Source organism: Gossypium hirsutum, chromosome D04, assembly GCF_007990345.1.
Source record: "Gossypium hirsutum isolate 1008001.06 chromosome D04, Gossypium_hirsutum_v2.1, whole genome shotgun sequence".
NCBI classification, from domain to species: Eukaryota; Viridiplantae; Streptophyta; class Magnoliopsida; order Malvales; family Malvaceae; genus Gossypium; species Gossypium hirsutum.
This window is the reverse complement of record NC_053440.1, coordinates 762,886-784,269: the sequence shown is the minus strand read 5'-3', so window position 1 is coordinate 784,269 and position 21,384 is coordinate 762,886. Positions and strand designations below refer to the sequence as shown.

General features: G+C 32.7%; 2 protein-coding genes across 4 annotated transcripts; both read left to right on the top strand.

Moving 5' to 3' along the window:
* Window positions 1-10,963: 10,963 nt before the first annotated feature.
* LOC121216205 (uncharacterized) lies at window positions 10,964-18,465 on the top strand. 3 transcript variants are annotated; one of them, XM_041091568.1, is made up of 4 exons: window positions 10,964-11,221; window positions 17,361-17,504; window positions 17,590-17,834; window positions 17,916-18,465. In XM_041091568.1, exons 2-4 carry the CDS (start codon window positions 17,366-17,368, stop codon window positions 18,141-18,143), a joined length of 612 nt encoding a protein of 203 aa, XP_040947502.1. In that variant the 5' UTR covers window positions 10,964-11,221; window positions 17,361-17,365; the 3' UTR covers window positions 18,144-18,465. The 3 variants fall into 3 exon arrangements, with proteins under 3 accessions (XP_040947502.1, XP_040947503.1, XP_040947501.1); XM_041091569.1 differs by lacking the exon at window positions 10,964-11,221 and adding an exon at window positions 16,586-17,243 and having other exon boundaries at window positions 17,916-18,158; XM_041091567.1 differs by lacking the exon at window positions 10,964-11,221 and adding an exon at window positions 16,990-17,240 and having other exon boundaries at window positions 17,916-18,158.
* A 189-nt stretch (window positions 18,466-18,654) lies between these two features.
* Window positions 18,655-20,741, top strand: LOC121216204 (myotonin-protein kinase-like). The gene is made up of 2 exons (XM_041091566.1): window positions 18,655-19,247; window positions 20,616-20,741. Exon 1 carries the CDS (start codon window positions 18,865-18,867, stop codon window positions 19,237-19,239), a length of 375 nt encoding a protein of 124 aa, XP_040947500.1. The 5' UTR covers window positions 18,655-18,864; the 3' UTR covers window positions 19,240-19,247; window positions 20,616-20,741.
* The last annotated feature ends 643 nt before the right edge of the window (window positions 20,742-21,384 follow it).

The following is a 21,384-nucleotide window of genomic DNA, read 5'->3' as shown; positions in this document are numbered from 1 at the left end:
ACGATTCTTAATGCTAGGCTAGGATTGAGCCTCTTTCATTCTTAATGCTATTGGTAAAATGACATGCATTTGTTATAGGATTATAGTTTATCTATAAAGGAAAATAATTAATGGTGTTTGCCTTAGTTATCGAGAATGTAAGAAGAGATTGATTGTCAGGCGTTTTTCGGTAACTATAACCAATTTATCATAGAATAATATTGAAATTTATCTTTGCATCAGTGATTAAACCCATTAATCAAAACTAAGATTTTGCATTTCATTATATTTTCATCATATTAGCTTTTCTTAAATTTTAATTGCAATCTTTTTTTACACGATTTTAGTTTTAATTTTCGTTTTTTAACTCCAAACCTTTATTTTACTTGTTTTTATTAAAGAAATAAGATTATCACCCATCTCTATGGATTTAACCTTACTACTATCTAAAAAAGTATATATTATTTGAGTAGGAAATTTGTTTGTTGGTTTTGACATTGATCAAAATTTAGCACCATTGTGGGGGACTAGTGTCAATAATTTTGTTTCTTTTTATACCTCAATCTTCTTGTGTAGGTGAACTCTAGTACGATCCTAAGATGGACAAAACTACTCGAAGACTATGGAAGAAGGCTGAATCTAGAACCAACCAGACATCATCATCTATCGAGTTAGATATAGAAAACAATTCATTTGCTTCATTAGCAAATCAGAAGGAGAAGAACCAATGGCCCGCCTAGAACCAACTATGAGAGAGTTAGTGATCGCCGCCAAACGTGTGGACGTTTGACTAGAAAATACCACACCAAAAATATAATAAATTAAATCAGCGGTGTCCGCAAGTATATGAGTCAAATTGTAATATAGATGTATACAATGGAACACAGGGAAGTAGTACGAGGATTGTACTCAAAGGAGGACGAATTAAATCAAAAATCTATTTCTACAATAACAAGTCTTAATAGTAATAATTAAAAATTATATTACGACAAACAATGAAATAGGTAACAAAAATAAACCAAATTAACTGAATTAAATAAATAGAAAGTAAACAAACAACTAAATCTGAATAACAGGCTGAAGATTAACTTGTTTCAATGGTTGTAATTAACTTCATAATTCGGGTTTAAATGGAATTAACTATTAATTAACTAGTATTACCTCTCGGCCTCTACTAATTAACAAATCGATGGGACTTGCTTACCTCTCGATCTCACTTTCCCTACCAGGATAAACTATGGTTTTCTCGGCAAACTTATCTCCTAACCTTGTTTAACCTAGATTACTTCCTAGGTTCGTCACTCCTAGGGTTTAAGCACACATAATTTAAAACCAACTAATTTCTATGGGAAACTCGCATTCTTCGTTAACTACTCCCACATCCACTTGTTAATCTCTATCACGCCCCAAAATATAATGGGTTAATTGAAATAATTAACCAAGTAATGAATTAGGCTTGATGGTTAAGTAGATAATGCACTCTCTTAAAGTCTTAGATTCAAAACACTCCTCTCCCATTTCTTTTCTTTTCATTTAAAGCAACCTAGGATAAAACCCACATTAGAATATATATTATTAGAGGTGAAAACTTAACAAGTATGGGCAGAATCCTAGTGGTTAAGCTTGATTTTCCCCCTTGTATACCAGGTTCAAGCCACCCCATTCCAAAGGCTCTTTCAACTTTATTTCAATAGAATAAGGGAAATTACCATGCAACCCCACAAAGTTTGAAAGTCCTAGCTATTTAGTCTCTTTTTCCATAATTACACTAGAATAATGTTTCTTTTTCCATTCCAATTAGAATTTCTCTTCTCTCTCCTTATTTCTTCTCATATTTCTTTTTCAGCCTCTTCTTTACATCAATTTCTCTCTCCCCTGCTGAAATTATTTTTGCTTTTGATATCAAATCAATCCACGATAAATCGATTCTCTAGCAATTGTTGAATTCATCATTGATAGCCTCCGTAATTCCATCAAGTTCAGTAAGTACATCTTATTCTAAAGTTTAGACGTCAAATTTCATAGAATTTATATCCGATATTAACCTTTCAAATTAATTTGTCAATCTTTCACAGTTCTTGACGAATCTTTTGTTAATATCGTTAAATCTCGATAAATCTTGGAAAACAAATGTTAACCCGTGTGAAATTTTCATTTGAAGGACCCGTTTTAGGTATATCAGATCATATTGGAACGTGAAGGCCCTTGTTCGGGATTCTGGTGAAAGGTGTGTGTTCTTTTACAAGTGAATCGAGACAAACCGTATCTCAAAATAGGGGCACATGGGCATGTAGGCCACACGTGTGGACCACACGGCCCTTCACACGACCATGTTCGCTTGAAACACTAGGATATTCGATTCTCATTATGTGTTATTAATCATGCCTACTGATAAGTGTTATTGATAAATTTTGAGTGTTAACACCGTTATCGCCCCACTAAATAGATGATGAACAAGTCTATTGCTAGTGTTGAATGGAATAAGTGTTAAACATGCCTATGGATTTTTGCATTATTATATTATAAAGCATGCCGTATTACATTGCATGAAAAAAAATACAATTTCACCAATTTACAAGGGAAGGGATTCAAACCTGAGTCTCTAAGCCAATTAGCCAATTAGACTCTCTTTTTATTTTCTCTTAACCATCAATCCAGTACTCATCAATGGCATAATTTTACAAACTTTTAACTAAAAGTCATTGCATGACAACTCTTGATCCACTAATCCAATTTCTTCTAACTCGCTTTTTAAGATGTGACATATTCCTAATTTACTTGTGCAATTAAACAAATACTTCGATATACTAAATTTATTAAAGATTTTTGCAGAATAAGAAAAAGCTTGGAGGTAATGAGAAAATAAGTGTGGGAGAGAACTTTTTGCTGTTCTACAAAAGAAATTACCTCTTAAGTGTGAATACCTAGGTATGTTCTCTATCCCTTGCATGACATGTAAAGTTAAAATTAAAAATGCCGGGTCATAGAGAATGTTTTGGTGCAAGTTAAGGAGTTGGCCTTTCCTTCCAATTTTAATGTGCATGATATGAAATTCTTTTTTTCTCTTAATTCGGCACAAGTTTTGTTAGGGAGACCTTTTCTGTGAACATTTATAACTAAAATCAACATGTATGATGGTAGAATGACCATGGAATTTGATGGCCATTTAACTAAATTGAATATCTTGAGTTTTTATTGTAGATGTTTTTAACCCATTTGATTCTAGTACTGAAGTTGGTTCAAAAGAGCTACCTTGTAGAAATCTCATTCTTGAAAGATCAAAGAAATTTTCGGCACTACAAAAGAGATTGAAATCACTTAATAAGTCGAAACAAAAATATTTTGAGAGATAGAGGCCTTCTTCCACTCGATACAATTGCTCAAAAAAGTTTGAAGAGCAATGTCTAGCCAAAGACGTTAAATAAGGACACTTACAGAGAGTCAACTTTGTGTGTTTTGTTTGTGTAAAACCAAGCAAGGGGAGCAAAACGATCATTAAACAAAGTCTTGAGGTTGAACTGGGTTAAAAGTAGATTTTATAATATGTTTTTATTCTTCTTCTTTTTTTTAAAAAAAAGGAGAAAACTGGAGTTGAAAAAAATAATCTACACACTTAACAGGTGAGAGTACTATAGTTCTCCATGTGCATTGCGGCCCCGCACGTCCTTCCCTCTGCATAATGCATGCCACAACTCCCCATCCGAGTGCTGCAGCCTCCGTCAAGCATGCTAAGCAGCTCGCACGCTGCAGCTTCTCCTTAGCGTGCTTCTGCCGGCACGTCCTTAGCACCCTGCTCTTGGTTTCTTACGCACCGTACTGCCACGCTTGCAAGCCGCGACACTCCTGAAACTTCCTGTTCAAATTTTCTCCACGTTTTCACGAGTAGACAACTCGAAGTGAAGGTTTAAGGGTATTTTAGTATTTTAAATATTTATATATGAATTCTGTAACCCTAAATTTGACCTTTTACTTCTAATAAAAGCTGTTTTATTTTCTATAGTCGTATTTCTATTATTTTCTTTGAAATCAAGTGCAAGGAAGGAAAAGTTTCAACTAGAAATCAATGGAGCAACTTCGGAAGTTGGGTGACACAGTTCTAATTTATTATTTACTAACAATCATGATATTTTCTAATAATTATCTCATTTAAAAAAATAACCATTTTACCCTTTTATTTTTTTCTACAATTCCATCCATAATTCATGACATTTTCTTGATATAATTACATTCCTAGTCCTTCCTCTTTTTCCATTCTTTTACTCACTTTTGCCCTAACACTTTTCACTTTCTTACAATTTAGTCAATATACCTTAGATTTATTTCCCTCAACACACGAGTCCTTTCGATGTTCTTCGGTTTCCAACTATCTTCAACAGTGATACTAAATATTTCTATCTTATTTACCACGGAAAATCTAACCCATATTTTCTGAAATTGCACTATTTATAACTAAAGGAGGTTTTAGGGTGTTTAAGAAAAAAATTTTATTATGTTTTTGTGTCGTAGGTACCAGCACACTTGAATAGAATGAGTTTTCGACGTTTCAAAAGGAATGAAAGATATGTCTACTTCAATCTACATTTTGAGCACTTAAAAAGGGAAGTTTTCTAATTCTTTAATTACTTTTGGAACATTGAGGACAATGTTTGATTCAAGTGTGGAGGAGTAAGTCTAGTCTGTGTATTTTTGTTAGTGAAAATTTCCAATTTTTTCATGTTTTCGTTGCTTTGTTTTCTTCTAGTTTTGCATCGTAATTTGCATGAAATAAGATGTTGAAATATTTTTATATGCTTGTAGCGAAACTTGTATGTTGACTTGATGTAGAGTGTGTACTATGTAGCTTTAATTTATGCCATTAAGATGTTTGTTAGAACAATAGATTCTTCACATGAATTTTAATGCTAAATATTTTTGAAATTACACTATTCTATCTAACAACGTGTCTTCTGTAATCGATTTTAGAATTTTCAAGAGAATGATTTTATTTGAAATATAATTTTTAAGGAACGAGTTAGGACTTTCTTTTTTTATTATCATGAACCGTCCTTTTTGAGAATACCTTATATGAATTTCCTTTGAACATGAATTTGTCCTTTTTCTTGAATTAGAAAAAAGTAATATATTTAAATATATGATTAAATTTAAATTATATCAATATTTTTATTTTTAAAAGTAATGTATTTATCTCAAAATTTAATATATGATTAAATTTAAAATAAGATTTAAATATTTAATATGCCATTAAATTAGAATATAAATTAAATTTAAAACTAATTCAACAATAATTAAAATAAATTTAAAATTAAATAATTTTTATGAATTTTTAATTAGACAAAGTATTTTATAAAAAATAGTGAAAAATAAATAGGAAATAATATACTTTTGTCTCGAAAGTAGATTTTAACTTTCCACGGAGAATTGAGAAAATGAGCCCAAGCCAAAAGCTTGCATGTGTCAATCCGAGCCCATAATGATTTGAATCCGAGAAAATTTGAGTATGAGAAAATTGGAGCCCAAGAAAGTTTGAGCTCGAGCAAATTTGAGCCCAAACCCGAAATAATTCAAACTCAAGACCAGTCTAAGCTCAAGCCCGAAATAGATATGATCTAAAACTTGAAAAAGTACTCAAAGAACTCCCCTATTAATTTTGCTAAATACTAATTACGAAACTCATCAAATAATATGACTTTCGTGTTATTTTTAGCATGTTCCGAAATTTCTATAGCAAGACAAAATGGGATATATAGGGTACATGATATGAACAAAATGTGGATAAATGTTTTGTTATATTTTATAATATTTTATTCATATTTTAATGTTTTGTTAGAATTTTTTTATTAATAATCGATAATTTTTATAATTTTATAATTTTTACAACATGTTAAAAATTTTATAATTTTTATAATATTTTGAACTACATTTAGACTGAACTAGACAAATAAGTGTCTAGATTCAAATAAACTTGGACGGTTATTTGTCCAGATTCATTCTAGATGTGCATTTTTAATATTCCTTTTATATAATTTTTAGGATTTTATTTTTTTAAATATATGGAACGTGGCATGGACATTAGTATACTTGTTCAATTGGGCATTTCATGTGTTAGCTTATCATTGATTTTGTCAATTGTGTAAACCTCTATTAACAATCAAATTAGTCAATGACGGTTTTCATTATTGAAAGGGCCTAATTGATTTTTGCGTAATATTTATATATTTATATATTAGTGGAAGCAAATTTTTGTGATTTATTTTTAAATAAATAAATAAAAACTAGATATAGGAAAATTTGAATTTATGGGATTAATATGTTTCAATAATTGAGGGGATTGACTAAGATATTGAAAGGATTATGATAATGTATTTTGATAAATATTGTCATCAATCTTATCCCCAAATCAAGGAGGATAGTTCTATCAATTACACAAGATGGATCAAGAGCCTAAAGGGCATGCATCTTTCATTTTTAGTGTGAATTCATAAAGCACAAATCAATTTTTTGAGGAATGCTGTTAGTGCTCATGGGAGAATCTATAGTTGTTCTTGGTGAGTGATGAATCTTTTTTTTAGTAGGAAGAGTTTGCAAGGAGAAAGAGTTCACTTTGAATTTGTGAGATTAAGGCTACAAAAATTCTTGAATTGGTTGAGATTATTATATTATTGCTTGTACTCAGATTCATTTAGTGGTTTCATTTATAAGCAAGACCCTATAAGTGTAGGCTATTTGTTCAAGTGTTCCTGTTTGAAGTAGACTATTCCACACCTTATTGCCATATTTTAGTGTAAAAAATGTCACAACCAGAAAGATTCAATTAGAACCATAGACTATCAATAGACGTAATTGGTTTGGTTTTGCTTTTGATTGTACATGGACTCCATTAAAGAAGGAAGCTCATTCTCATGACCTCCATTACTAAATGGCTCAAATTATGATTTTTAGAACACACATATAAAGGCTTTCATTAAAGCTATTGATGAAAATGCTTGTAATTTCATTAAAGCAATTTTGACTAGTTGTACACCACCTATTACAACCATACAAATGACATTCAATCTATCAAACCAAAGGAGACATTGACCACAGAGGAGGACAAAATTATAACTAAAACATTGAACACAATCTTCAATGTAGACTCACAAGAATTCAAACAATGAAGCACTTATGACAAGGATGAGTTTGCTGGTTTAATGATTAAGTGTTTGTTAACTTACCCTAAAGTTTTGTGTTCAAATCTTGTGTGTGCAAAGTGGAGGTGGTTTTTGTTTTGAATTCGGAAGAAAAAGCTGATGTGGTTAATATGTGGAAGTTAGTGGGGTAGTTTTAAAAATTAGTGATGAGGGATTTCCTCCCCATTTTCTTCACACGTCTCTCACTCTCTCCCTCTCCCTTATTTGTCGTCCCTTTGTTTCTTTTGTCCCATTTTTCCATTTTTTTGTTTCTTTCTTTTCACTTTGATTTTTCTTGTTGTGCCAATTGTGAATTTTTTTGCCACTTTTTTTTCTTTATTATTCTCTTTTCTTGTTTGATCTATTTCCTAATTCTTCTCTCAAACAGTCCATTTTCATTCTCTTTGAAGACGTCTTTTATAAGGTACTATAGTCGTTTATTCCATTTGTTGCCAACTCTTCCTCTGTTTTTTTGTTCTTCTGTTGGTAAGTGGTTGTGGTAAATTTGCTTTAGTAGTATAATTATTCATGTTTCTCTTGGTTGGGTAGATTTTTTGGTATGGTGATTAATGTGAGCATTGCTCCTTTTGTTGTTCCGATAGGAGAAGTTTGTGGGGCATTCAATGTTTCTTTGGCAAGTTCGGGGATTTTTGGAGCGGTTGTTCCGTTTGGGGTGAGTAATTGAATGTTTTGAAGGAGGCCGAGTTCTGGTGTTAAGATCCCTTATTTGATGGTTGTGTTCAAATTGACAAATTGATTGTTGATTTTTAAAGGTAATTGGTTCATTTTAATTGCTATTTTAGGGTCTGGAGGTGTACCGTATAATAGTGTTTTAGAATCAGTAAGGTGTGTTACGAAAACCAGAGAAAACAACGATTAACAAAAGCCAAAAATTGAGGCTATCAACGCCACACGACCGTGTGACAGGCCGTGTGAGCCACACGATCTAAGCCAATTGGGTTGTGTGGGTCGCACGATCTGAGCCAATTAGGTCGTGTGGGCCACACGAGCGTGTAAGTCCATTTTTTGCAAAATTTCACCTAGGCCCGTTTGACTCTAAAATATGTAATTAGACTTTTTGTAGGGCCCATATTGCTTAATTAGGGCTTGAAAACAAGGTATCTGTTAATCTAGTTCTATGTATGATGTGTTTAAAATATGTGAAATATATTTGCATGATTTAATACTGTTAGTTCTAATGGTATGTTCTAATTCACTATGTCTATATATGAGTGTATGATATGCGATTGTGTTATCTCGTATTTTTTAATCAGCTATATGACCATGCACTTGACATTGTGGTGGTTCTGGTTGTGGTGATATGTATTTTGGATACATCTGTCTATCACTACACCAAACAGGCTTTTAGCGGCATTTTTAGCGGCGTTTGGACAAAAAACGCCACTAAAAATCGAGCATTAGCGGCACTTTTATAAAAACACCGCTAAAGGTAGAGCATTAACGGCGCTTTTCAGAAAACGCCGCTAAAAATTAGCATTAGCGGCGTTTTCTGAAAATCGCCGCAAAAAGCCTAAGCCATACGACACCGTTTTCTGAGTTTTTGGGGCCCTTAGCGGCGTTTTTTAAGAAGCGCCGCTAATGCTCTAGCCTTTAGCGGCATTTTTGAAGAAGCGCCGCTAATGCTAAGATCTTTAGCGGCGTTTTTGAAAAAGCGCCGCTAATATTTTTTTTTATAAGTTTGAAAAATTGATATTTCGTTGTATTCATTATATAATAGTCAAATTTACATTTAAATGATAACAAATAATATTGTTTAATACAAAATGTTTTTATTAAAGAGAAGTCCTACCTCCTAACTATTTATTATTTTTTTCAATCATATAGTTTATTTAAACTACTTTACTAGAAAAATATATTAAATTATGAGTAAAATAAAATATCATAAAACTTAAATTGATAGTTCGATTAAATAAATCAAATAAAGTAAATATAAAACACCAAATATGGTGTTTATGGATTTAGGGTTTATGGATTTAAGGGTTAGAGGTATAGGGGTTAGGTTTAGATTAATTAGTGTGTTTTAATTTATATATTAAATAATGTTTAGGGTTAGGGAATCTGGATTGGGTTGGGGTTTAGGGATTAGGGATTTAGGGTCGGGTTAGGATTTAAGATTTAGGGGTTAGGGCTAGAGGTTTAGGGGTTTAGAGCTAAGGATTTATAGTTTAGGGTTTCATGGGTCGAGTTAGGGTTTTGGGTTTAAATTAATTTTTTTTATTTATATTTTAAATATGTTTTTAAATTTCATATATAATTGAAAAGGATAAGATAACAAATATTTTAAAATATTTAATTAATTATCATTATAGTTTAGGGTTTATATGGCTTAAGGTATATGGTTAATTTAAGATAGGAGTTACTATTTTAAGGTTTGGGGATATATATGGATTTAGGGATTATGGTTTAAGGTTTAGGGGTTAGGAGTTAGGGGGTTTATGGGGTTAAGAGCTAGGGATTTAGAGTTTCAAGGGTCGGGTTAAGGTTTAAGGTTTAGACTAATTAGTTTTTTATTTATATATTAAATATGTTCTTATATAATTGTAAAAGATATAATAATAAGTTTAATATATTGAAATTATGAGTATAGTTTATATTATTTAAGAGATATATAATAGATAGACTTTATGTATATTGAATGGTTAATTTAAGATTTAAGGTTTATTTTAGATTTGTTAAATGATACAATTTTATACAATTAATTAATGCTTTTATATTTAAAAATATTTAATCTAAACCATTTGATATATTTAATATGGATAGATAGGTAATTATTTAAATTGGATAGGACCAAATTATAAGAAAAATAAAATACAAAAATAAAAATGGAATAAAAAATAATTCTTTATGTAATTATTTAATTTGGATAGGACCAAATTATAAGAAAAAATAAAATACAAAAAAATGAAATAAAATTTTTTCTAATTCTTTTAAATATTACTTAAAATTTTAATAATTCTTTATGTAAAATTTATATGAAAGATACAATAATTGAATATAAAAAAATATGCGAGCTTTAGCGGCGTTTTCCGCAAAAAACACCAATACTATGTATTAAAATTTCCTAAAACGGTGCCGTTTGGGTAGAAAAATTTAAATTTTTTAGTGGCGTTTTCAGCAAAAACGCCGCAAAAGGTAGACATTACCGGCGTTTTTGTAAAAACGCCGCAAATATGTATTGCAATTTTTCAATAGGGTCAGTTTAGGTAGTGGCGTTTTTTCTTTAAAACACCACAAATGTGGAAGAAAATAAAAGATAATTAAAATAGAAAAATAAAAATGAAATTTAAACACTAAAAATGTTAATTTTATCTAATTTATTATAAATATTACTTAAAGGAAACTAATAAATAAGTTAAAAAAATTAATATATAACATTTGATAATTTAGGAGAGGACCAAATTAACAAATGGAATTAAATTAAAATAAAAAAATAAAAACACTAAAATTTATAATTTTATCTAAAATTTATAAATATTAGTTAAAACACTAAAATTTATAATTTTACTACTATATATTATAAATATTACTTAACAAAACTATGGAATACCTAAACGACGCCGTTTCAATATAAAATTTGATTTCGTAGTGGCGTTTCTACTAAAAACGCCGCAATAAACGAGACATTAGCGGCGTTTGGAATAAAAACGCCACAAAAATTCTTAATTTTATAGACAAAACGGCGTAGCTTTAGTCTGCGATTTTAATGGCTTTAGCGGCGCTAGGGAAAAACGCCACTAAATGTGCGCATTAGCGGCGCGTTTATAAAAACGCCGTAAGGTTGGGCTGTTGTTTAAACAAAACTTCACCGTTTTTGTGGGCATTAGTGGCGCTACTGTAGAAACGCCGCAAATTTCAATTATTTCTGCTTCCAAATTTCCCCATACCCGAAAACCTTGGTTCTATTCCCCTCCCTATTTTCCCCAAAATTCCCCCAAATAAAGAACCTTAGCCTGCTGCCCTCGACGAGACAGAACTTCCCCAAATCTGCTGCATCGTCGCACTCGTGGACCGTCGCAGGCCTCTACCGTCACACTCCTCAGCCGTCAGAGAAATCGGTAAGATTATTCTATTCTTCTATTTTTCTTATGTTTTTCCCTCTGCCCTTAGTTTTTGTTTCTTTTTGGTTTCTTTTAATTGCAAGACAAATAAGACTGGGTTTATGCAGACTAAAATGTTTCATTTGAGATGGTCTTTTTTTTCTTTTTTCTTTTTTGTTTTGTCGGTGAGGTTTCAATTTTTAATGTTTTGCTGAAGCGACAATTTATGATGTTATTCACAGAGGTTTCAATTTTTAATGTTTTTTCGGTGAGGTTTCAATTTATAATTTTTTGTCGGTGAGGATTTATTTGCTCATCATCCATGATAAGCAAAGAGATTTGCTTGTTTAAATCTGCAAAAAAATAGATCATCTTCTACCTCAACAGCCACTTCCATGTCTTCTTAATTGGCTGAAACGAGAGCTTGGGAAGAGAGTTGGTGAGCCTGAAAACCCAGAAAGCAATATCGAGACATTGATTTTTTTTTTCTTTTTTAACTGTAAAGGCATATAAACAGAGAGATAATATCGAGAGAAATGAGTGAGTTTTTCAATTTTTTTTCTTTTTTAACTGTAAAGGCATATCGGTGACATTGATTTATTCTTTCATTATTTTGTTTTGTAACTAAGGTGTTTTTTCCTCACTAGCATTGCAAAATATGTGTCATTTTATGAGTAATTAAAACACAACACTAATGTCGACATGATTATATGTACGTAATTATGAAAGGTTTAAAACGAGTTTAACATTTTTTTAATGTGATATTTATAATTTTTTATTTGATGAACATTTTAATGTTTGAAAGTAGGTTGTTTAATTTTTAGTGTTTAATTTGATGAAAATTTATAATTAATTAAAAAGTAATTAATTTTCTTTAAATTTGTAATATATTACTTACATTAAATAATATTTTTATAATTTTTTAATATATATATATTTAAAATTTATATATATATTTAAAATTCGAATAACATGGGTAACATAAAGTTTCATATATAGCAAGAAGAAGCCCCCCTTTTTTTTTATTTCAATCAAGTCATGGATTCTGGGACTGTTTGGCTTCAAGAGATTTCTCATATTCTTCAATGGATTTGAAAAGCTCAGAAAAGAGCTTTCCTTCTTCATCCTTCACCATGCCTTCGGATTCTTCGTATTATCTCTATGAAGATGGTTGGCCTAAAAATAAAAGGTTCCCACTTTAGTTAACCAAACAAGGTTGAAGCTTTGAAAACTTGAAGATTTTAGGTTAGAGTGCTACAACGAATGTAACTGTATGCGTGTTGATTGGTTAGTTTGTTAAGTTAAATTACTTGTGATCACAAATATTAATATAATTATATTTGTACCTTTAAAAAATAAGGGCATATGAACTAATTTTTCTCCATAAAATTATTGTGTATTGAACCTTTACTAAAAACAGGGACAAATTAATGCTAAATTTTATTTATTCTTAACTTATATATGTAACTGTTACATAATACACTTACATAATAACAATCATATCATAACTTATATATACAGTTACATAATAAAATTTGATAACTCAAATTTATCAATCATATCATAACTTATATATACAGTTACATAATACATAACTTAAATAAAATTTTTATTTAATCTTACATAATACATAACTTAAATAATAACCTACATAACTTACATAGAAACTTATATAGAAACTTGCATAACTTACATAATAACATAAAAACTTAGATAATACATAGCGTACATAACTTACATAATACACCATTTACATAAATAACTTGCATAATACACCACTTACATAAATAACTTGCATAATACATAGCCTACGTAACTTACTTAACTTACATAATACACCACTTACGTAACTTAAATAACTTAAATTTATCAATCATATAACTTAAATAACTTACGTAATAATACATAACTTATATAACTTAAATTTATCAATCATATCATAACTTACATACATAAATATTAATCATATCACAACTTACATAACCAACATATATAATGACTTACATAATAACCTAAATAATAACTTACATAATAATACATAACCAGATCAAATTAAATAAGTTACATAATACACAAAAACAAAAACTTACATAACTTACATAAGACATAAATTACATAACCTACTTAATACATAACTTACATAATTTACTTAATACATAACTTACATAACTTACATAAATATCCCTTATGTGGTGGAACTCAAATAAGTTAAATACACTTATAAGTTACCATGATATTTACTATACCTTAACTTAAATAATAACTTACATACCTTAATTACACTTATTCCTAAATCTTAAACCTGTACAATTTATTGTCAATGTCAGACATACATAATTAAGAAATGGATCACTCTTGGATGAATTTGTTAAGGGTAAGCGACGGTTATCGAAATGGAGTACAGACTTTTCTAAATTTTGCATTTCAATATGCAAGCCAAGAGAACATGATTCTTTGCCCGTGTAAGAAGTGTGTGAACATAAACTGGCATTATCGTGAAATTGTATACGAGCATCTAATTGTTGATGGTTTTGTTCGGGGTTATAAACAATGGTTTTTTCATGGAGAATGCCCGCCTAGTACTTCCTCCTCAAGGATGGATGTATCTTATGATGGTAATGCTTACCATCAGTCTGTTAGAGGGGATGACATGGAAGGGATGTTGCGGGATGCATTTAATATGCACAATCATGGTTTGCAGTCGTTCCCAGCCGACTTTGTGGCATCTGATGATTGTAATCTCAGTGGAAATGCTTTTGCCGAACAGGGAAGAAGTGTACCTCATGAAGAGCCGAATGGAGAAGCGGCGAAGTTCTACGCGCTACTTAATAAGATGAACTCAGAACTATATGAGGGATCGAAATTTTTAAAAATGTCTTTCTGCATTCGTCTTTTCCAGTTAAAATGTTTGGGAGGGTGGACCGGGAACTCATTGACAATGCTATTAGAGTTTTTGAGAGAAATGTTTCCGTTTGCAAAAATCCCTCAGTCATGCAAAGATATGAAGAAAATGATAAAAGACTTAGGTCTTGGGTACAACAAAATCCATAGTTGCCCGAATGATTGCATGTTGTACTGGGGCGATCGGAGAAACCAACAGTGTTGTCATGTATGCGGCGAATCCCGTTGGATAAATAGAAACACAGAAGATGGGAACGACGATGAAAATGATGCACAGCCAAGAAAGAAGCCGGTCAAGATTTTGCGGTATTTTCCGCTGATACCAAGGCTTCAAAGGCTTTTCATGTCGTCGAAGACTGCGGAGTCAATGACGTGGCACCATGAAGGACGAACCGATGATGGACTATTAAGGCATCCGGCAGATTCTTTAGCTTGGAAATCATTTGACAATAAATTTCCAAGCTTTGCAAGTGATCCTAGGAGTGTAAGGCTTGGCCTAGCATCTGATGGATTTAATCCTTACAAGATCATGAGTACTGCATACAGTACTTGGCCAGTAGTGCTTGTTCCTTACAATCTGCCTCCGTGGATTTGCATGAAGTAATCTTCCCTTATCTTATCTATGATTATCCCTGGAGAGAAAGGGCCCGGGAATGATATCGACATTTATTTACAGCCACTTATTGAAGAGTTAAAACAATTATGGGCTGGTGTCGAGACATACGATGTGCTGAGAAAGGAGAACTTTAATTTATGTGTAGCTTTGATGTGGACCATTAATGACTTCCCCGCTTATGCCAATTTATCCGGTTGGAGTACCAAGGGTCGTTATGCGTGCCCTTGTTGTGCTGCACAAACATGTTCGCAATGGTTATACAATGGGAAGAAGTTCTCTTACATGGGGCATCGTCGGTAGTTACCAGAAAATCATAGATTTAGATCTCAGAGTTCGACATTTGACGGTACTGAAGAGTTCAGAGAAGCTCCTTCACAGACAAGTGGATCTGAAATCTTGTTAATGTTGGAAGATATGAATTTTAGTTATGGGAAGATGAATCAACCGGCAAACACGCAAAGAAATAAAAGATCAAATGATGAAGCTGATGATAACTCCGATGAAGAGGATGATCCTAATGAGGCGGACTTGTGGAAAAAAAGAAGTATTTTTTTTAGTTGCCTTATTGGTAGCACCACATTTTACGACACAATCTTGATGTTATGCACATTGAGAAAAATGTTTGCGAGAACATTGTCTGTACAATTTTGAATGTAGACGGAAAATCAAAAGACAATCTTCAGAGTCGACTTGATTTAGTTCAGATGAGAATTTGACCTGATCTTCATCCGAATCCACTTCCGAATGGTAAATATCGGTTGCCGTCTTCTATTTTCTCAATGTCGAAGACAGAGAAAGAAGTGTTCTGCATGGTGTTGAAGGATATAAAGGTTCCAGATGCGTATGCATCTAATATATCTCGATGTGTTAGTGTTAAAGATCGAAGACTATATTCGCTAAAATCACATAACTATCACATCTTAATGCAAGATTTACTGGCAGTTGATCTACGATGTTGTATTTCGAAGAATGTGATGTCTTGTATAATTGAACTATCCAATATAATGAAAGTTATTTGTGGCAAAGTTTTGGATGTTCAAGAACTTCAGAAGGTACAGGATCGAGCCGCTTTAACTTTATGCAACATGGAGAAAATCTTCCCACCTTCCTTTTTCACTATTATGGTTCACTTGATAATCTATCTCCCGCATGAAACAATTCTTGGCGGACCCGTTTTCTATCGATGGATGTATCACATAGAAAGGTGTTAATTACAATTTTTAAAATTTTCCTCCATTCACCTATATGCCTTTAGTTACAACTTTTGATAATGTTGTATACCGTGTTTAGGTTCCTATCCAAATTAAAGTCTTATTGCCGCAACAAGCGTTATCCAAAAGGATCGATTGCTGAAGGCTACTTGGCAGAGGAATGTATGACCTTCTGTTCAAGATATTTGGAAGATGTTGAAACAAGGTTGAACAGACCAAATAGAAATGCTGGACTCGCGGATCATAACTTTGTCGAGACTTATTTGTTCCAAAGTTTTGGAGAACCAATCGGTAAAGTTGAAATTGCAGAATTAGATGATTTATCGTGGGTTCAAGCACATCGATATGTTCTGTTTCACCACGAATCAATCGAACCTTTACGCAAGTAAGTTCTGGAAATTTGATAAATATTCATCATTTAAAAATTGTTTATAGTCTAACAAAGTGAACATATTTTTAACATAGTGAGTACAAACAAATATTGAGATCTCGTTCGCGCTCCCGAAGAACACAACATCGAGATATCAATAAGTTGTTTACAGAATCTTTTCATGAATGATTAAGCCAAACGGTATGTAATTGGAGCTTTCACCGACAAATAATAACATTTACTCAAAACATTTTTAATTACTCAGTTTACTTTCCATTTAATAGGTTTGGAGTGGGAAGAACGTCACCGGCGAAGTTAAATGGCTTTCCCAAGGTCCAGATCGGGTGGTTAAAAGATATAGTGTGTTCCTCATAAATGGATTCAGATTTCATACAAAATATCGCGAGAGATTGAGGAGAACGCAAAATTGTGGAATAGTGGTTAATTCCTCAATTACAAGTTATGCTAGTGCTAGGGACAATAATCCTGTGGAGGGAAATGTGGAATATTTTGGACTTCTTACTGACATAATTGAGTTGGATTACTACGACAAATGGAAAGTTGTCTTATTTCGAGGTGATTGGGCCGATGTTAACACTGCACGTGGAATCAAGCAAGATCAATTTGGTTTCACAATGGTAAACTTTGCTCGATTGATTCACACAGGACAACAATTGATTGATGAGCCGTATGTATTTTCTTCTCAAGTCAAACAAGTTTTTTACTCAAAAGACCCAACTGATGAGGGTTGGTACGTTGTACTCCGTAACATCCCTAGAGACTTGTTTGACATGGGCAGTGGAAGTAGAGATGACATTGACGATAGAACACAAACTTTGCCATTTCCAGAACAGAACTTAAACGAAAACATCCCTAGTACTAGTACACAATTTCAATGGGTCCGCCAGGATACGGATGAAGAGATTTACGAATTATAATGTAGTAAGCTTTTACGATTATCTAATTACATCTACGAATGATGACATTTCAACTATTTTATATGTGATATTATTGTTGTAATTGTATACTAAGTTTTCAACTAATTTATTTGTATTGCAGATAAAATGCCTAGAAGAAAAGTGCGATCGCACCGTATTGTTCAAGGTACTCCAAACTCGACGGAAACAAACAGCACTGAACAACAGACTACTTTTGGATCTTCGAATGTTCCGGTTACACCTGAGGAACCTATAGAAGTTCAAAGTAATTTAACATTTTATTTACATGTGTGTTGACTTCTTGTTTGTTTTTTTTAAATTTCGTATATTACAATACTTTTATTTTTCAGATGAAACTGGTCGGACGCGGAGAGGTCGCGGACGTACGGTACTGAGCGATTTATACGACCTAGATCCAGTCGAGCGTGTCCAAGTATCCAGTAATAGCTTCGGTCAGCCTGTTGGATCAGAAGCTCACCTTTTAGTAGGATACATGGGCATTCTAGCACGGAATGCAAATATGTTACCCATTAACTTCGAGTCATGGCATAAAGTGCCCGAGAGTAACAAGAACCAAGCTCTCGATAACATTAAGGTAACAAAACGTGTATGTCATTTATAATACTTGGGTTTAAGTTTCGTTTACATTTACTTTCTTAAGTTGTGTTTTTTGTAGGCGAGATTTGCTCTAGAGGTCTCCGATGCTTATGTAAAGAAGGCATTGGGAAAAAGATGGAGAGACCATAAGAGCACTTTAAAGAAAGACTATTTTAAGACAAAAACAACACTCGAGGAGAGATTACAAAATGTCCCGTCGGGAATGCTGAGGTACCAGTGGGAAGAGGTCGTTAGATTTTGGACTTCGAAGAAAGGAGAGGTATGTTTAACTTATAAAATTTTGTAATTACTTTGGTGTATAGTATTTCCTAATTAACGTACTAATAATTTCATAATGTAGAATCGTGAAGAAGTTGGAAAAAAAAGTAGGCAGCAACAAAAATTCACTCACACAGCTGGGTCGAAAAGTTTTGCGTGTGTAGCTCATGCAGAGGTATTTTCAATTTTTTAATATTGGCAGATATTTATTACTTACTTACATTAATATTTTTACTATTGTATTGTAGGAACTGTCGTCCGGTCAAAAAGTTGGACGCCTTCAACTTTTTGACATTACACATAGGAAGAAAGATGGAAACCCTATGACTCCTGAAGCTGCATAAATTATGGTACGTTTGCTTAATTAATACAATTTAAATTGTTTTAATAATTTATAGTGTTTATTTTCTAATGATTTATTTCATTTATTGTAATGCAAATATTGTTAAGTTATGTTGCATTGGGTTTTTTTAATATATATTGCGTTCCTAACTATAGGATTTATTTTTTAGGAAAAATTAAAGGATAAAAAGGCGGAGTACAAAGCGATTGCTTCCAGTGATAGTTCTGTTCATATTGACGACATTGATAACCGGATTATCACTGAAGTTTTGGGTCCTGAAAGGTATGGTCGGGTTCGATTTCAAGGATCTTTTGTTAACCCATCCCAATATTTTGGATCTAGCTCGCAACAATATATGCCTTAGGGGAGTCGAGCCGAAGCTGAAGTTCAGAGGTTAAGAGACCAGATGGCTCAGATGCAAGCGACAACAATTGAGCAAATTACACAACTTAAAGCGGAGGCAACATCGAGAGAAGTTGAGGTTCAAAAAAGATATGAAGAACTCCAGCTACAACTAAAAGCAGATGCAGCAGCGAGAGAAGCTGAGGTTCAACGAAAGTATGAAGAACTCCAGCAGCAGCTTAAAGTAGATGCGGCAGTAAGAGAAGCAGAGGCGGCAGCTAGAGAAGTACAGGCTGTAGTGAGGGAAGCAGAGGCTAAAGCGAGGGAAGCAGAGGCTGCAGCGAGGGAAGTAGAGCAGCGTCAAAAGTTCGATGAACTCCAACAACAGCTTCAGAGCATGATGAAGATGTTTCAGCAGTCGCAACAGCCGCCGTCTTAGACTATCGTGTAAATATACTTCGATTTTAACTTTTAATTATCATTTTAACTTTTAACATTTTTGTAAGAATAATACGAAATTTATTTTATTTATTGATATTTATTATTTGTTTAATATATAGATTTATTACTTTTGGCTGGTTTAGATATGATTTCTTCTGATTTGTTTTTACAGGAGGGCTGAAAATATAAAAAATTTTATTTTACAAATCTGCCAAATTTAGTGGCGTTTTTAAAAAAAAACGTCACTAAAGGTGTTGGCCTTTAGTGGCATTTTTGGTCAAAGCGCCGCTAAAGATAAGAGTCTTTAGCGGCGTTTGTGGAAAAAGCGCCACTAAAGATCATGGTCTTTAGCGGCGTTTTTGGGGAAAGCGCCGCTAAAGATTAGGTTCTTTAGTGGCGTTTTGTGGTCGAAGCGCCGCTAAAGATTAGGTTCTTTAGTGGCGTTTTGTGGTCGAAGTGCCGCTATAGATCAGGGTCTATTGCGGCGTTTTAGGAGAAAGCGCCGCTAAAGATTAGGTTCTTTAGTGGCGTTTGTGGTCAAAGCGCCGCTATAGATCAGGGTCTATTGCGGCGTTTGAGAAAAAAACGCCGCTAAAGACCCTGATCTATAGCGGCGCTTCTAGCACAAACGCCGCTAAAGATCAGGGTCTTTAGCGACGTTTCCACTAAAGTGCCGTTAAAGGTCTTAGTCTTCAGCGGCGTTTGTGCTAGAAGCGCCGCTATAGACCAACACCTTTAGCGGCGTTTATTTCTAAAAACGCCGCTAAAGTTAGCGGCGCATTCATTAGCGGCGTCTGTTGCGGCTCTTTTCAAAGCGCCGCTAAAAGTATCTGCGGCGCTAAAAAGCGCCGCTAAAAGCCTGTTTTGGTGTAGTGTATAAAGCATGAAATCACATGTTTACTTGTTTCTGTTACGAATATGAAAGCATGTTCAACATGTTTATCATTCTATTCAGTTTATGCATGCCATGTCACATTGCATGGGGTTGGGATATTATGGTATAGAGGAAGTTTTAACAGTTTAATGATATACTTTATCTAGTGCTTTATCCACATTTTCTGTTCTGGCAGCTAGGCTGCAACATAATGGCTTGACCACGTATATGATTTGGCAATTTAAACTGCAATTTCTAGTTGCATTGTCTACGATTATCTGTTGGCAATTTTAACTGCAATTTCTAGTTGCATTGTCTACAATTGTCTACAATTTTAACCGCATTGGCATATTTATGCATCATTAGTTTTGTTTAATTAATCGATATAAAATTCTCTGTGATACTATGATTTGTATACTGTGATTGCGTGTTTCATATTCGAGTTTCGTTATACACTAGGCTCTGTAGCTCACCCATTTGTTTTATTTTTGACATTTCAGGTAATTAGTAAAATTTAGCATCGGACGGCATGCGAGAGCTCAAATTGTTTTCAGTTTATTTGTTTGAAGGTTTACGTTTTAATTATTTTGGTTTGTAAACTTGTTCAGACTTTTGCTTTTGGTTTTTGTTTTGTTTGTCTGTCTTCGGGTGTTTTAACATGACACTGCAAAACCACACGGGTTAATAACTAAAAAATCGATTTTCAAAATTAAAAACTCTGTAAATTTTCTGCTAAAAAATTGACCTTTTAAGTGTTTTTCTGAAAATAACCAAATAGTTTTAACCTTTATTTGCCTTCAAGCTAGAAAGGATTTGTTACAGGGTTATTTATTGATAACGTAAATAATTAATGGTGCAATTATCGAGAAGATAAAAAGATATTGGTTGTTAGGCGTTCATCAACAACAGCTATAACCAATTTCTTAAAGAACATTGAAAATTATATTTGCATAAATGATCAAACTTTTAAATCAAATAGAGAATTTAGCTTTAGTTAGAGCTTCGTCACGTTGATTTTCTTATATTTTATTTTACAATCTCTTTTTATATTGCTTTAATTTCTAGTCTTTATTTTTAAACCCCTTATTTTTATTTTACTTGTTTATTAAAGAAATTAAATTATTGTCGACCTCTGAGAATCCGATCCTACTCATTGCTATCTACTAATTTATCTTTTACTAAGAATTTATTTTTTATGATCTCGGTAATTGTATAATATAATATAATTTTCTTTAGTCACATTTTATAATGACATTTATGATACAATGT

What these genes read in the sequence shown, in the direction of transcription:
- LOC121216205 (XM_041091568.1), top strand. Translation starts at nt 17,366, where the DNA reads ATGCCTAGAAGAAAAGTGCGATCGCACCGTATTGTTCAAGGTACTCCA. An exon ending in GGAACCTATAGAAGTTCAAA is followed by an intron (nt 17,505 to 17,589) that starts GTAATTTAACAT and finishes TTTATTTTTCAG; the next exon opens with ATGAAACTGGTCGGACGCGG. An exon ending in AAGCTCTCGATAACATTAAG is followed by an intron (nt 17,835 to 17,915) that starts GTAACAAAACGT and finishes TGTTTTTTGTAG; the next exon opens with GCGAGATTTGCTCTAGAGGT.
- LOC121216204 (XM_041091566.1), top strand. Translation starts at nt 18,865, where the DNA reads ATGGCTCAGATGCAAGCGACAACAATTGAGCAAATTACACAACTTAAA.